We start from the raw sequence: 16,708 nt of genomic DNA on the forward strand, positions 1-16,708 counted from the left end.
GAAAGGAAAAAAATATGGCAATCTCCACATCCCTCTCATTATATGGTTACTGGTTACTTAAAACGGACCAGGTGAATTAGGCGTTTTGGGACGTTTAATAGCCTACAATGTTAAACTGCAGCTACACAGAGCCAAGGCAAGGATACTAACTGACTGGCTATCAGTAGCCGAACAGCTAGTACTTCGGCTGGTATAATACTTACTTTGGGTACCAGGGGGTACTGTTAAAGAGACTCTAACAAAATTTTCAGCCTTATTTCTTCTATCCTATAAGTTCCTATACCTGTTCTAATGTGGTCTGTCTTACTGCAGCCTTTCCTAATTGCACAGTCGCTGTGATATCTGTTATCTAATCTAATATTCTTTCCTTTGTCAGCTTTGTTGGCTCAGGCAAGAATGTGCTGCTCTGCTTGTGATAGGGAGAAGCTACACCCCTTCCCCACACCCCCTGCAGGCTCTGTATGAGTCACAGACTGAGCTTCTTCGAGCCTATCACAAGCTGGTTAGCAGCCATGTCTTTTGTTTGTAAACACTGCCTAAAACTGTCAATCACAAGCCAGGATTACAGCAGGGAGTGGCAGAAACAGCACAGAGGGGCCCAGGAGAACATCATGAATAGAATGGTATGCTTTTTATTGTAAGAATTTTAGAGTACAGATTCTTTAATATTAGGAGAGGGGTTAGTTTTAGGCATTAGGAAGGGGGTTAGTGTTAGGCATTAGGAAGGTGGGTTAGCATTAGGCATTGGGAAGGTGAGTTAATGTTAAGCATTGGGAAGGTGGGTTAATGTTAGGCATTAGGAAGGTGGGTTAACATTAGGCATTAGGAGGGGGTTAGTGTTAGGCATTAGGAATATAGTTAATGTTAGGCATTAGGAAGGTGGGTTAGCATTAGGCATTAGGGGGGTTTAGTGTTAGGAATTAGAAGGGGGAGGGTAAGTGTAAGGCATTAGGAGGAGGTTAGCATTAGACATTAGGAAGGTGGGTTAGCATTAGGCGGGGTTTAGTGTCAGGGATTAGTAGGGGGGATAAGTATTAGGCATTAGGAAGGAGTTAGCATTAGGCACTAGGAAGGGGGGTTAGTGTTAGGCATTAGGAAGGGAAGTTAGTGTTAGGCATTAGGAAGGGAAGTTAGTGTTAGGTAATAGGAGGGAGGTAATTGTTAGACATTAGGAGGGAGGTAATTGTTAGACATTAGGAGGGAGGGTTAGTTTGAGAAAAGAAGACCAGGTAAGTCGATAGTAAAATATTGATAATACAGTACTATATTACCGATATGTTAACTAACATGCGTTTCAGCTTAACGAACATTTATTAAACATCCTCTGTGCACTAATTTGTGCATAAATAAGACGTGTATATATACACATCCATTTTGCAGGAAGTGCAGAGAAGTATAATATTGTTTAGCAGAATCTTACTGAAATCAGATAGGTCAGCATGTATTTCTTTTCAGATTTGTGAACAAGTCACTATTGTTGTGAAAGATCAACTGCAGCCTTTTCTGCACACCCTGCCAGGTAGGTGGACTGCTATAAGTATTCATTATGCAACCGTAGTAAAGCACGTTATGCTGCATGTTATGATAGCAACATGTGCATTAGCCCGGTAACATCTCTGGTACTAAGGGTTGAAGGCCTGTTCTGCCCCTGCACTAGTAATAGTAAAATTGCCATGTGCTCCCTGCACACAGCAACTTTATCAGACTAACCAGATCATAAGATGCTCCGGACCATAAGACGCACCTAGGTTTAGAGGTAAAAAAACAGGATAAAAAATAAACAAACTTAACCTGGTGCATCCATGGTACAGGGGCATAGTATAGGTCTTCTCCCTTCAACACCCCCCCCCTCCCCCCCCCCCCCCACACACACACACACACCCAAATTATTCGCAGGACTCAACTCCTGGCTTGGTAAGTATGTCACCTACTGGGAGAGCACGGGGACACAGAGCATAATGAAACCGCACGACACAGGGGGGCAGAAAAGGACACAAAGGACATGGGGCAGAGAATAAGGCAGAGGACACAGGGCAGAGGACATGAAGGACACAGGGGGCAGAGAAGAAGGCGGAGGACATGGAGCAGCGAAGAACACAGAGGACAGGGGCAGAGAAGGACACAGAGGACACAGGGAGCAGAGAAGGGCAAGGAGGACACAGGGGTCAGTAAAGGACACAAAGGATGTAGGGGGCAGAAAAGGACATGGAGGACACAGGGGGACAAGAGACACCCTGGGAAAGACAAGACTTTCAGACCATAAGACGCGCCTTCAGACCATAAGACACAATGACTTTTCCCCCACACTTTTGAAGAGAAAAGGTGCGTCTTATGGTACGAAAAAAACTGCATCAGGCCCATTGAATGGGGTGTGACAGTGCAGCAGCCTGGCTGTGTGCAGGACAGCGTGAGCCTTCTCATGTGTATTGAATAAACTTATTTATGCGCCCTACTCCCCTCTACAAGGAGATAACATTTAACACATAGTGAATATTTTTTAGTGCTCAGAAGAAAAACATTTAATGTGCCTAAACAAGCATTTAGTCATGGAGAAAAATAGTGCCAAATCAATAAACATTAGAGAAATATACCACATCAGATAAACTTTAGCGCTAAAGGTACTTCATTCCTCCACCAACACCCTTCAAAGTACAGGCATACCAGCTCTTAGTAAGACCCAAGTGTCACGGAATAGCCGTGAGAAACGCAGGTGAATCTAGAGAATTCACAGTCGCTTTCCTGATGGCTCCCTGTCGGATCTGAGCAGTCATGCAAGCGATCCGAAAATGACATTTTTGTGTTGTTTTAAATCCAGAGATTTGTTCCCCTGTGAGCCAAAGCAGTCCCCTCACCCCTCATGAATGCTCATTCCCCCTACAGCAGATGTCCCCATGAAAAGGACCAGGAAGCTGGCTCCACAGTGGGGGCCATAGAAAGCCAGACGATCCGGCACCGAGCACGGGCCATAAGAAAAGCATGGGTGGTATGATTTCCTGTCAGCATATGAAAACCGTATGTCGCACAGCTATAAAATTCATATCGTCTTGTTCGGTAAAATCTGGCCATCGTGCTGATATGAAATTCGTTGGGATAGACCGTCCGGTTATCGAGATATGAATCTTCTCAGGAGCCTGACCCGCTAGCTTAGCCGTGTCTGATGTCATATTAATCTGTATTTTCCAACAAGTCTGAAGCTGCTACCCCCCTAAATATAACATGTATGGTTCAGGAGTTACAGCATTTCATAACTTTAGCCCTAAAATCTCACAGAGGGAATGAACTGTCATTGGTGGGTGACTCAAAGGGGTCGGCATTGCCACACCCCCAAACCAGCTTCATCAAAAGCACCTGGCCAGCAGGCGGGCAGGGAAGTCCTCCCATTCCATCCATATGAGAACATCCTGCTGCCAGCTCAGAGGACATAGGGCTGGTGGCCATTTTGCTGAACTTTGAATGAAGCTCTGAGACAAAGGACACATGTGTTGGCGGCCATCTTGATTGGCCATCTCTTCTGTAACCTGGAACAAAGAATTCTGCTGAACTTTGAAACCAAGAACTTTATGATTTTCCCACAAGGACATATTTCCACAAACCATAAGTATTTTCTCCCTTTTTATTTCATACTGGCTATTACTGTCTTAATAATTGTGATTTTAATAATTGTCTGTATATATTAATTATTTATATTGCGTGAATAAACGACTTTCTCCAAGTCATTCACTGTCCGCTACCCTGCTTATCAGCACACACAGAACTGATCCCGGGTCTCTGAAGATACGCTACTGTTTGTTTATTGTTGGCTAGACAGAATACCGTGTGTTTAACCGTTTTATTCGCAGGACTAGTCAGTCAGTTAGCGGTCTCTCTCTTGCCCCCTTTGTGTCTTTGTGCCCGCTCTGCCTCTCTCTGTGTCTCTCTCTCTCTGTGCCCGCTCTGTCTTTGTGCCCACTCTGTGTCTCTCTGTGCCTCCTTTGTCCCCCAAGCTGCATCAGTTCTGGACATACCTTCCAGCACGAGTCCAGCAATGCCCGTCTATCTATCCACTTCGCCTCCTGCAGGCTCTAATGCATGGAACATACCTCCCAACTTTTTGAGATGAGAAAAAGGGACACTTAAGCCATGCCCCTTCCACAACCCTGGCCACGCCCTCACCACGCCTCTAGTCATGCATACCATAAAGGTTTCATACGAAACATATGTTTTATAATTTAAACCACACTGGTCCTTTCTATCCGGGTTCATTTTCCTTCATATTAACATTTTAAAATTAGTACTATATCAATTTAAAGGATGGGAATAAAGTTTACAGTCAAACACATTTTTAGTATAGAAATATATATATCTACCTAGAAAGAGGGACAAAGTCCTGAGAGAGGGACAAATGAGGAGTAAAGAGGGACAGAGGGACAGGGCTCCCAAAAAGGGACTCCCTCCGAAAAAGGGACAGTTGGGAGCTATGCATGGAATACTTCCTGTATGTCATGTGACATACAGGAACCCGGAATTTTGCCAAGCACAAGAGCTGTCAGACGGCGATAGAGGAAGGACAGCGTTGGACTCGTGTGGAAGGTATGTCCAACGCTGCGGGCCGCAGGCGCTGGGACTTTGGGGAAGTTTGAAGCCACTTCTGGAAATGATGTAAACGCGATAATTGCCGCTTTGACGATTCCGAAATTGTGATCTTGGTGATTCGGTTCAAATTCGATTTATCTTTCAGGCCTTATCTGGTGCTTGCAGAGTGTGGATCATGTGATGCTTGCAGAGTGTGGATCATGTGATGCTTGCAGAGTGTGGATCATGTGATGCTTGCAGAGTGTATGCATATGATGCAGAGTGTTGTGCAGTGTACATATAGCTACCTCTTCCCATCTCCCTTGCAGCTCTGTACTTGCTACAGATCCAGGCTTCAGCTTCTCCGGGTCTCTGGGCACCCATCGTCTCCCTTGCAGCTTTGTACTCACCACTAACATCTAGTGGCAAAGTACCGATCTGTAAGGGAAACAGGAAGTGGCTCCCCAGACGAGAAGAAAGTGAAACCTGGAGATATAGCAAGCAGAGCTGCAGGGGAGACGCTGCCAGGAACAAAGAGATGTAACTATCCGCACACACCCCTAAACATGACTCGCATATAAGCCGACCCCCCCACTTTTAGGACACTTTTTTTTTGTCCCAAAAGTTTGGCTTATATGCGAGTATATACAGTATACATTTTTCTCTCTAATTTTAATTATTTGTTTTGCAGTAACAGAAAACCTTGACAATGTGGCAGCTATTAATTATTCCCTGACAAGTCCTCCTAATTTGGTAGGGAATTTCATGGATGTGAAGATGAAGGTACGGTATCATAATATCTATTTTTGGTGGGGGTGGGGGGTGTTACTGAAGATGCATATATGGTGGCATGTCTCTCAAATAGCTTAACTGATGTGTCAAAGAGAAAGACCAAACTCCCGTCACAGACAAAACAAAACACTGCTACATGTGGACATAATTTATATTGAAACATGAGGACATTGTACATGATACAGGCTAGTATGCAAACAATTACAGATCACCCCATACTTCATCCTGCACCCTCAGCAGGTCAAGCACCATGTAAGCAACTCCATGAGTCTTTCAAGGGGTGGGCGTTGGGCAGTAGAATCATGTCAGCAGCTTCCTTTTCCTTTTGAGCCCCTTCTCACTTGAAGTCACAAAACGTGCGGGTGATTTTACCGCGATTAGCGCGGTAAAATCACTGTACACTCTCACAATTATCCAGCGATCGTGATCAGCGCTTTTTTAAGCACTGTATCGCAATCTCTCCAGAATCATGGAAAAATGCTGCAAGCAACGCGTTTTCTCGCTAATCGCGAATCACCCGCGATCGGCGGCAAACACTACAGTGAGATCACTGCCATTATGTTAGTATTTCGCTAACGCTCAAGTGCTCTTTAAGAATAAATACATTTCAGTGTGCAAATTCTATCCACAAATTATTTGTTACCTGTGGTGTTGCTCAAATGGAACAGAACTTATGGAGAAACATGATCAGCTTGATCCAGTAACAAATTACTAAGGGTCTGATAGGCTGGTCACAAAGCTGGAAGTATTGAAAAAACACCATAGTGACAGTATAATGTTTCTGCATCAGGTACACTTTATATATATCTATAATTTGCTGTATATTTTTATGTAGCCATGCACTCCTAAAGATGTCACAGCCTTAGGGCTGTTTAGCTATGTTGAACTCTCCTCCCATAGCATTCTGGGAGACCAGATATATTTTCTACTACTTTTGGAACTAGTAAACAAACATTCTGTAGTGATGCACCTTGCCAGCAGTAAATATGCCGCCACCTGTGATAACTTTCAGAATGTAAATCAGGGTGAGGAAAAGGAAAGATATGGGTAAACACTGACTAAATAATTAATAATAATTGAATATTGTAAAAACTAAGCAGTTATTTGTACATTATTTTCATGTAGCGTTCCTCTTTATAGAAAATCTGTCACTAAAAAAAAGTTCCCCTTGGGTGTACTCACCTCGGGTGGGGGAAGCCTCCGGATCCTATCGAGGCTTCCCCTGTCCTTCTGTGTCCCACGGCGGCGATAAAGCTCCCCGAACAGCGGAGATGTAAATATTTACCTTCCCGGCTCCAGTGCAGGCGCAGTATCAGCTCTCCGCTCGGAGATAGGTGGAAATAGCCGATCTCTGTCGGGTCCGCTCTACTGCGCAGGTACAAGACTCCTGCGCCTGCGTAGTAGAGTGGGCCCGACAGAGATTGGCTGTTTCCGCCTATCTCCGTGCTGACAGCTGCAACAGCGCCCCTGCTGGAGCCAGAAAAGGTAAATATTGCACAGCCTGACAAATTGTCGGCTGTGCGTTCCGTGGGCTGCAGCAGGACCGCCATGAGACACAGGACGACGGGGGATGCCTTGATAGGGTCCAGAGGCTTCCCCCTACTGAGGCGAGTACCCCCCCGGAAACTTTTTTTCATTACAGAGTCTCTTTAATAGCAAATCAGAACCTTAAAATCCTATCATATAATTAAACTGATCATGTGGTTCTCTGTAGGTTCTGCTGCACACAAGCAACTATTATCATTACTCTGTACACCCAAAAACAAAGTATAACAATACAATATAAACAATACAACAATTAACAATACAAGTCAATGGTAGATTACAGCTGATGCAATATGCCACCACAGATTTTACATAGGGATGGAAGATATGTCCACATATTAAGGTGGCCATACATCTCTCGACTTGATGGCCGATCGGCCATCCGATTCAATAATTATTATCAGATTTGATACCGGCGTATAGCACGGGGTGCATGGGTGACATCACACACCTCTAATAGAAGAGCGGGGGATTCTGAAGACGCATGGGCACCTGCATGTTGAACGGCACAGGACTATGTAACGTATAAATGCACACGGAGGGCAAATTTATAAACTAGGGGGGGCAGTGGCGACTCTGCCAATTCCTGAGAAATGTAATGCTGAGATTAATCGGGAATCGGCCTGGGGTGTATGGGCAGCCGACAGCTCTCTCTCTCCAATCAGATTCAATCAGAGAGAGATTTGTCTCTTGGTAAAATCTGCCCATCATTGTTAGATGTATGGCTACCTTTACATTCGCATTAAGTGACAAAGAGTAAAGAGAGCCCTGGCCAATCAGCCGTGCTATCTGTGGCCTTATATGTATCTGCTTTTTGGTGGCTCCACTGCTAAAATATTTTTATTTGCAGGGTGAAGTCTTTCATCTGGAACACCCTAGTACACCGCCATTTTCACCACAGCCAGTGTCCCTACCCAATGACTACAAACTTATGATCTACATTGCGATCTCAGACTACTTATTTAGTACAGCTGGGTTTGCATACCAATATGCTGGAAAGCTTGTCTTCAATATAACGGACAACATGGTAAGAAATAAATCTGTCAAAAAGGTTACGGATTTTGTGGTTAGTTGTAGAGAATTTATTCACATGCACAGGGGCTGCAGTGAAAGGGGAGGGGGGGAGGGGACTTGTACAAAAGTGCACAAGCACACTCAAATAACTTTGCAAAAAAGTGTATTGTGAAGAAAATTTCATACAAATGTCGTCAAACATGAAACTACGGTCAGTTACAGTACAGAGCAGGGGGTGACTATTTTATTTATAATGTAGTCAGGGCCAGCGCTACCATAGGAAAAAATGGGCAATTGCCCCAGGGCCCCAGAGCCTGTAGGGGCCCCAAGGTGTCCCTTCCCCATCTTAACTGTTGCTCCCCAGGAACTCTGCAGAGTCTGTTAAGTTGGGAGGTGATTCGGGGAGGGTCAGCAGCCAGCTCAGGGGCCCAGGAGGGAAATTTGGCTGCAACAAAGGGCCTCTAATGATGCATTTTGGCCAGGGGTGTCTGTTGGGGGGCACCCAGACTAATTTTGCCCTAGGGCCCAATTGTTACTTGAACCGGCCCTGTATGTAGTCATGCAATACCGTTACAATGTTGTACATTGTTGTTACATACAACTGGCACAAATACAATTTTAACAAGTTAATAACAACAATAAAGCAGTTGTAAAGTGCTTTTCTCCTGTATGACCCAAAGAGCATAAGCTTGTCTCAGATCAGTACATAGTGAGGCCCCATTCACACTAGAGTATTTTGCCACGATTTCGGCAAAACGCTCAAATGCTAGTGCTTTTTAAAAGCGCTAGTGTAATGAAACTGTATGGGCCCGTTCTTACTTGGGCGATTTGCGGTAATCGCCGCAAATTGCCCAAATTCGTGAAACACAAACATCGCCTGCACCATTTTCAGGCGATTTCCCGGCGAACGCATTTCAGTGCTATAGAAGCGCTAAACGCGATGGTGGCAAAATCGCCGCAGTGTTCAGTGATTTTTTTTTGCGTGAAATCGCGGAAAAATCACTCCTGCAAACCGCCGGCAAAAATCACTGGTATATTGCGTTTCTAAGTGTGAATGGGGCCTAATGTGTTACAGGGGCAAAAACGTGATCATAAATGCCAGACCAGACAAAACAGGTGGCTTTTCAGTTTTTATTTAAATGCCTTTAGGGTTGGATCTGTCTTTATTGGGTGTGGCAAGGCATTCCAAGGGGTAGGGGCAGCATAACAATAGGGTCTGGCTACAAAGGTTTTTAGTTGGACTCTGGGCATGGTCACGTTATTAGATCCTGTTGATCTGAAGTTGTGGGAGGTGTGACACAGTTGCAACAAATCCTTCAGAAATCCAGGGCCTTGGCCATGTAGAGATTTGAATGTTAGCATGCCACTTTTGAAGAGGATTCTCCATTTTATGGGTAGCCAGTGGAGCGAGAAATAGATTGGTGTTATGTGGCAATGGCGGGGTCAGCTTGTTAACAGTCTTGCGGCAGCATTCTGTACTAGCTGCAGGTGTAAAGCCTGCATATAGAAGTCTGTTAGGCCTGCATAAAGAACATTGAAATAGTCAAGCTGTGGTGTGATGAAGACATGAGCTAGTGAAGGAAAATAGTCTGAGGGAATGAGATGCTTATTTTTTTTTTTTTAATTCCTTACGTGAAAAAAGAAAACTTCACAACAGCTTAAATTTGATTCCTGGCATTTAATTCTCCCTCAATAAGTAAACCCAAGCTGCACACAGTGTTGGACCTAGTAAGGTCTGAGTTTCCTACCCTCAGTGGTGCTGACTCTGGAGCAGCTTTGCTGGTAGGCGTTGACCTTCAGTGACAAGAATCTCAGTTTGGTCAGCATTTAGTTTAAGCCACTTGACATTGATCAACTCCTGAAGCTCAGCTAAGCATGAGTTTATACTTGGAATGGGGTCTGTCATGGTCAGGTTTGAATGATAAATATAACGTTTTATATACACATTAACTTCACATTAGCGTGGTATGTCAGATCGTGTTTATGGATGATTTTTCCAAGTGGCAGCATGTATATGGCGAATAACAAAGGGGATAGTATCAAGCCCTGGTTTACAACATATTATAGTGGTACAGGGTTGGAATGGAAAGGCCCCAAGGCTACCCTTTGTGTTCTGCCAGCAAACAAAGAGGTGAACCATTGGAGGACTAAACCATCAAGTCCAAAGTACTCTTGGAGCCTGTTAAGCAGGATTCCATGATCAAATGTATCAAAATAGAAATGAATCAGCAGTATTGGGATGGAAAACTCCCCTCTGTCCTTGGTCATGAGCGCAGGTCATTGCAGATCTGGATGAGTGCAGCTGTGGTGGTCCTTGAAGCCAGGTGGTCCTAGAGCAGGGGTGCTCATTAGGTAGATCGCGATCTACTGGTAGATCGCGAAGGACTTCATGGTAGATCTCAACCTCACCACAGTTTCAGTTCTGTATATACAAATGTGTTCCTAAAAAATTGTACATAGGTAGATCATTTTGACTTGATAATTGTTTTAAGTAGCTCACAAGCCGAAAAAGTGTGGGCAACTCGGTCCTAGAGGGTGTCTCTGTAACGATCGGTGTCAGCACACAGAGAGAATCTGATTATTGGTGATCTGCAGTATCACCAAGAATACAGATCTATGCCTGATTATGGATGATCTGCAGAATCACCAATAATACAGATATAGTACTAACCTCTGGACACCTCTGAATATAAATATATTGAGTGTTTGGTGTAACATTATGACTTTGAGTAATCCACCTGAAGAGCAGGTGGCCTTTGGCAGTACAGGAGGTACTGCTATAGAGAGTACAGAAACCCTCCAGCAGCCTGAGACTCTCCAAGGGGTGGAGTCAGGCTGAAGGTAGGAAGGGCCAGAGAGTGAGTGACACCTGACGTTGGATGTCACTGACTGATCTGGAGACTATCTCTTTGGTGGAGATAGCTCTCGAGGTCGGGCAAGCCAGGTCGGCAACACACGGACAGACAAAGTACGAAGACAGAAGGCTGATTTGGTATCCAAGGCAGGCAGGATTTGGCAACAGAATATCAGATATGCATGGTAACGAATCAGAGAGCAGAGGGATAGTCAGGAAAGCAACAGGTCATAACAAATATCAAACAATGCCTAGTCTTGGTTGTGAGGTCCATGGTCTCTACACCCTGGAACTTGTCTGACGTATAACAGAATGATAACACAAGTTCCCTAGTCTTGGGTGTGAGGTCCGTGGTCTCTACACCCTGGAACTAGTCTGAAGTATAACAGAATGATAACACAAGTAATCTGGCTCAGTGTGAATTCCCAGGTCCTCCTGGTTCAAACACACTGTTGGATCTGACTAAGGTCTGAGTGCTTCCACGTAGTGTTCGCAACGGCAGACAGTTTGAGAGTGGCCAGCAGTAACCATATATAGAGCAGCGCTCTCTGGCGCCACCCTGAAATGATCAACCAATGGTTACCAGCTCTGAGGTCAGCTGATCAGCCTGGTCAGCTGACCCCCCACTTGGCCATCATAAAAGTTCTGCCTTTCAGCGCGCGCATATTCCTAAGCCTGTGTGAACTAACAGACTCAGCCAGACCAGATGCACGCTGCTGCGTGCAAACCGCCGCGCTGGACGCGGAACCAGTCGCCTTGCTGTCAGTACATGCAACGGCTTTTCCGCGTTCTGCCAAGTTACCAGCCACGTTGGACGCAGAATCAGCCGCCTTGCTGTCAGTACACGCGGCGGCTTTTCCGCATTCTCTCACAGTCTCAAGTTGGAGGTACGCAGCCTTTTAAATAGCTTTTCCTAGGTCTTTAGCTACTCAAAATATGGATGGTTTCTTGAGTAGTGGCCGAATGATTGCTTCTTTCAGGCAGGTAGGAAACTTTCCTGCTTGCATGGAAAAGTTTACTATTTTGTGAAAAGCTGGCCTGAACAGATCAGGGCATTTCAAAATGAGCTGTGTTGGGCCAGTGCCCAGTTAGTCTGGCAAAGGTTTAGAGATGTCTTCTTTGGTATGTTTGAGATGTCTTCTACGGTAATTACCTTAAAGTCAGCCCACAGCAATAGGTTATTTTGTATGCATTATTAGACTTTACATAGGTTCTCAGTGCTGTGGATTTAATGACAAATAGATGAAACTTTGCCTGTGAAAAAGAGGGCAAATTGGTGCTAAGCTGCATAAAGTTGCATAATACTAGAATAAGATCTGAGTGAACTCTAAATTATTTGCATCTAGTTCTAATAGCTGACTCTATAGTTTGGTGTTTAAAGTGTACCCAGCGAGACATGTGACATGATGAGATAGTGACAGCTACTCTCCAGTTGGGTCCTAGTTGGAATTATAGCCATAAAACGTCTGCCTGGCAGAAACAGCTTCTGAGTGCAGGGGCTAGATAAAAAGGTTGATAGTTCATATATTTTGAACTGTATCAGTCATGTGAGACCATAGAACATTAAATCTACAAACATTTTTAAAAGAAAATTAAACTCTGGGATTCTAAAGGCGTCAGGGCCCCCAAGTGATTTTACACATAAAATGCAAAATAGATTTCTCCCAATAAATAAAACACACACTGCAGGCATGCCCATAATGTGTGACTTGGCAAATTGGTAGCAGGAAAAAAGGGCGCCGGCTGAGGGTGAACGAAAAGGGCACCGCCATAGACTTTAATACAATTATCGTTCATACGGCAAAAAAAGCAGAAAAAAGGGTGCCGCGAAAAATTTCATTAACATTATAGTTTTTGAGGTAGTTGTCGTTTTAGAAGTTTACAACTGTATAGTTTTTGTCATTTTTTTTGTTAAGTACAGATTTTACATTTTCAAAGGTATCATTAATATATGTAAAAGGGTGTTTCTACAGAGGGAGTGGTTAGGGTTAGGCAACACCAAGGAGAGTGGTTAGGATTAGGCACCACCTATGTGGCGGTTAAGTTAGGCCCCACCAGGGTGGTGGTTAGGGTTAGGCACCACCGGGGGAAATGGTTAGGGTTAGGCGCCACTAGGGGAGTGGTTAGTTTTAGTCACCACCAGGGGAGGGTTCTGTGTGAGGGTAGGGTTGGGTTAAGCACTATTGACGAAAAAGGTAGCAACAGTTAACGTTAATATTTATTTGTTATTATTTCTCATTTGTTTTTGCAACAGTAATTATCGTTAATAAAGCTTGACAACGATGGTTCTCGTTAGCAAATTTCGTTAATAGCTGGTGCCAAATTCATTAATAAGTCGGGTCCTTTTTTCACCGTGCCCTTTTTTCATGTACACAGCTAATTACCCTTTAGAAGTCAATTGCTCTTTTAAAAAATAAACAATGTAATATAATATCTGGGTGATAACTCTTTTTCATTGTCTTTACAATGCATTTCTGGTTGTTCTCTCCTTTTAGATTCCTCAGGGTGCTGCAGTAAGACTGAACACATCTTCCTTTGCAATAATTATACCACAGGTAAGGAATATCTTGCTTAAAGAGGACCTAAACTCTTCCACAGGAGAGAAGGAAAACAGGGAGAATCCCACCCTGTGTGTATTTAGAAATAACAGCCTGTCTAATTCTCCCTTATCTGGAAGTAATGAGTAAGTTAAAAAGAAGAAAAATACAAATGTTTAACTACTTCAGGACCACAGTGTTAAACCCCCCTAAATACCAGGCCTTTTTTCAGTTAATTGGCCACTGCAGCTTTAAGGCCAAGCTGCAGGGCCGCACAACACAGCACACAAGTGATTCCCCCCTCCCCCCTTTTCTCCTCACCAACAGAGCTCTCTGTTGGTGGGGACTGATTGCCACCCGTGTTTATTTTTTATAAATATTTATGTTGTTTTTTTCAATATTTTTTACTATTTCCTTTATTTATTTATTTTAATCCCCTCCTTTCTCCAGCCGGCCAATCCTGGCGATCGGCTGTCATAGTCTTCTGCCTATGAGAGCCGATCGCTCGCTTCTGCCCCAGGGGGACTGCCGTGTCACACGGCTGTCCCCAGTAGAGTGCTGCTACTGATCGCAGCGCTGTACTATGTGTAAAGACGGCGGTTTCATGGCGAGCACAGCTCTGAGACTGAAGGCGGAACGGAGCTCCGCGCCCCAAGCAGGAGATGCGCGCACAGGCTGCGCGCGATCTCCTGCAAACTGCAGCCCCAGGACTTGACGCCAATTGACGTTAGGCGGTCCTGGGGCTGCCGCCGCGGCCACGCCCGTTGGCGTGGAGAGGTCTTTAGGTAGTAAAAGAGGAATTGTTGCGAAAATCTTAAAATTTAAAACACATACAAATAAGAAGTACATTTCTCCCAGAGTAAAATGAGCCATAAATTACTTTTCTCCTATGTTGCTGTCACTTACAGTAGGTAGTAGAAATCTGACATTACCGACAGGTTTTGGGCTAGCCCATCTCTTCATGGAGGATTCTCAACATGGCGTTTATTCTTTATAAAGATATTCTCTGAAAATTATTAATACAAAGATGCTGGCCAGCCTCCCTGCTCACTATTTTGGCAGTTGGACGGAACAACTGCCATTCACCAAGTGCTTTTAAAAATAAAGAAAACCCTGAGAACCCCCCTATGAAAAAGTGGGCTAGTCCAAAATCTGTCGGTAATGTCAGATTTCTACTACCTACTGTAAGGCCTGGTGCACACCAGAGGAGTTTTTCTGAGCGTTTTGAGTTTTTGAAACCTCCTGCTAATGTTATCCTATGTGTCTGTGCACACTGGAGCGATGAGGTTTTGTAAAAAAAAACCCCATAGCATTACATTGGGAAGAGCTTTTGAAACCTCTAGCGTTTGGGCAGCTTTTCTGGTGTGTCTCAGCCCTAAGTGACAGCAGCATAGAAAAAAAGTGATTTATGGCTCATTTTACTCTGGGAAAAATGTAAAGTATGTGTTTTAAATTTTAAGATTTTTGCGACAGTTCCTCTTTACATTTATTAACGCACACCTGAACTTTCTAAACCTATAAAACTACACACGCCAAAGCTTTTACGTACCTGTCCATCATTTTGGATGAGGCTCCCTTCATTGCACCATTCTGCCTCCCATTTGCAGATGCATACACTCGAATGTCGCGCTCCCACCTGGCCGGCATGGGTGCTTGAGAAGAACACGGAGGCTTTCCTTCTCATTGTAAGGCATAGATTAGAGCCCTTTACCACTGTATGCATCTCAATCTGATTTTCAGAATGCATAAAGTTGGCAAATAATAAGGACACTACCAAGATGGGATTTGCAGTTACAGTCAGTTGGAGCTGGAGTCATGTGTTATACATAGGTAAACGTGCATAAATTATTTACTGTCAGACAACTCTGGATTTGGACATGTAGTATAAACAATGTTTTTTTGAATGCTTTCAACATGGCTTTAATGTGTTTAAACTACTTACAACCTACAATTAGTGATGAGCACAAATTTTGCATACATGTCATTTCGCATCGAAATTTGCAGGAAAATCCTAATATATTTAGGCTGTAATTGTTATCTGGAACTGTAATTTTGCATTTTCATGTAATTTTCACGTAATTTTCTGCTGACTTTAGCAGTGAATAGTAAAGCTCCCATACATGCCATTGTCACTAAAATTGCTACATACGTTAAGGAGAATAGTGGCTACAAGTCAAAAAAGACCTTGTAGTTTGAGAAAATTGATTTTAAAAATGCAAAAGAAAATGTGTTTTAAACTCCATCGCCACTAGGAGACTGTTTTTTAAACTCGATCTAAGGCAGTACTGTACTGTACTGGGGACAGCCGTGTGACACGGCTGTCCCCTCCATTGGCTCGTGGGTTATCTGCGGTCATAGACTGAAGCCTGAAGCCTATAACAGCCGATCACAGTGATTGGCTAGCGGGGGGAGGGAGGGAGGACAATACAAATACAGAAAGATCAAATTTATTATAAAATAATGGAAATAAATATTTGCACTAAAATTTCACAAACATCTGGGGGCAATCAGACCCCACCAACAGAAAGCTCTGTTGGTGGGGAGAAAAGGGGGGGGGGGTCAATTGTGTGCTGAGTTGTGCGGTCCTGCAGCGAGCCTTAAAGCTGAAGTTGCCCATTTTGTACAAAATGGCCTGGTCTTTGGGGGGGGGGGGGGGGGTTTAAGCACATGGTCCTTAAAGATAACCTGTACTGAGTAAAAATATTTAAAATAAACACATGAGGTAACTTCAAATGAACATTACATAGTTACCTTGCCATCAGTTCCTCTCAGAAGCTCACCCTTTTCTTCTGACAATAATCCCATCCAGTTCTGACAATATTTTATCAGGTCTGAAATATATCAGCTGCTGTCAGTAAAATTTCAGTTGCTGTCAGTTATAGCTGAGAGGGAAACTGATGTACCAGGTAATGTCCATGTTTCCCTATGGCTCAAGTGGGCGATGTTACAGTTTAACTGTGTGCTGACCAGAAAGCTGTTATGGGTAATGGCCATTTTCAAAATGGAGGACGGAAAATTCCCTTGATCACAGTGAACAAACAGGACGCGGGACAGGAGAAAGACACTGAGGAGTAGACTACATGGAAGGTAAGTATGACTTGTGTATGCTTATTTTGACTTTTAATTTTCAGTTCAGGTTTTCTTTAAGGGGTTAAATACCATTTTTCCTTTGCACTTTTAAAATTGATTTTCTCAAAAACTACAAGGTTTTTTTTGATTTGTAGCCACTATTCTCCTAAACATGTGTAGCAATTTGGTGGCAAAAGCATGTATGTGTGTGGTGCTATTAACTGCTTAAGTCGACATTAAATTATTCAAAAAGTATGTAAAATTATGAATGGATTGCACAAAATCAATTGAAATTGCAAGTCATAATTACGTATGGGCAGATTTGCAAATATGTATGTGAAATTTT

At 43.6% G+C, this 16,708-nt stretch overlaps 2 protein-coding genes across 18 annotated transcripts in view; one reads left to right on the forward strand and one right to left on the reverse strand.

The window, feature by feature from the left end:
- LOC137542461 (bactericidal permeability-increasing protein-like) overlaps window positions 1-16,131 on the reverse strand; it is a 353,798-nt gene extending 337,667 nt beyond the window's left edge. For 5 of the 16 annotated variants that reach the window (XM_068264386.1, XM_068264375.1, XM_068264378.1 and 2 more), the window contains exon 1: window positions 14,843-15,090. Coding sequence is in view for 3 of the 16 variants with exons in the window: in XM_068264389.1 (XP_068120490.1) it covers window positions 14,226-14,256 (31 nt within the window). In the remaining 13 variants the exon portion in view is untranslated. Of the gene's footprint in view, window positions 1-14,199; window positions 14,345-14,842; window positions 15,091-16,044 lie in introns of those variants that run through there. The other 11 variants (XR_011025439.1, XM_068264389.1, XM_068264373.1 and 8 more) reach the window with 6 other exon arrangements.
- The window catches only part of LOC137542462 (bactericidal permeability-increasing protein-like), a 49,792-nt gene that overhangs the window by 6,229 nt on the left and 26,855 nt on the right, over window positions 1-16,708 (forward strand). For both annotated transcript variants that reach the window (XM_068264390.1, XM_068264391.1), the window contains exons 3-6: window positions 1,456-1,519; window positions 5,243-5,334; window positions 7,739-7,915; window positions 13,252-13,311. In XM_068264390.1, coding sequence (XP_068120491.1) covers window positions 1,456-1,519; window positions 5,243-5,334; window positions 7,739-7,915; window positions 13,252-13,311 — 393 coding nt within the window. The remainder of the gene's footprint in view (window positions 1-1,455; window positions 1,520-5,242; window positions 5,335-7,738; window positions 7,916-13,251; window positions 13,312-16,708) is intronic.

Source organism: Hyperolius riggenbachi, chromosome 12 (genome assembly GCF_040937935.1).
Source record: "Hyperolius riggenbachi isolate aHypRig1 chromosome 12, aHypRig1.pri, whole genome shotgun sequence".
Classification (NCBI taxonomy): Eukaryota; Metazoa; Chordata; class Amphibia; order Anura; family Hyperoliidae; genus Hyperolius; species Hyperolius riggenbachi.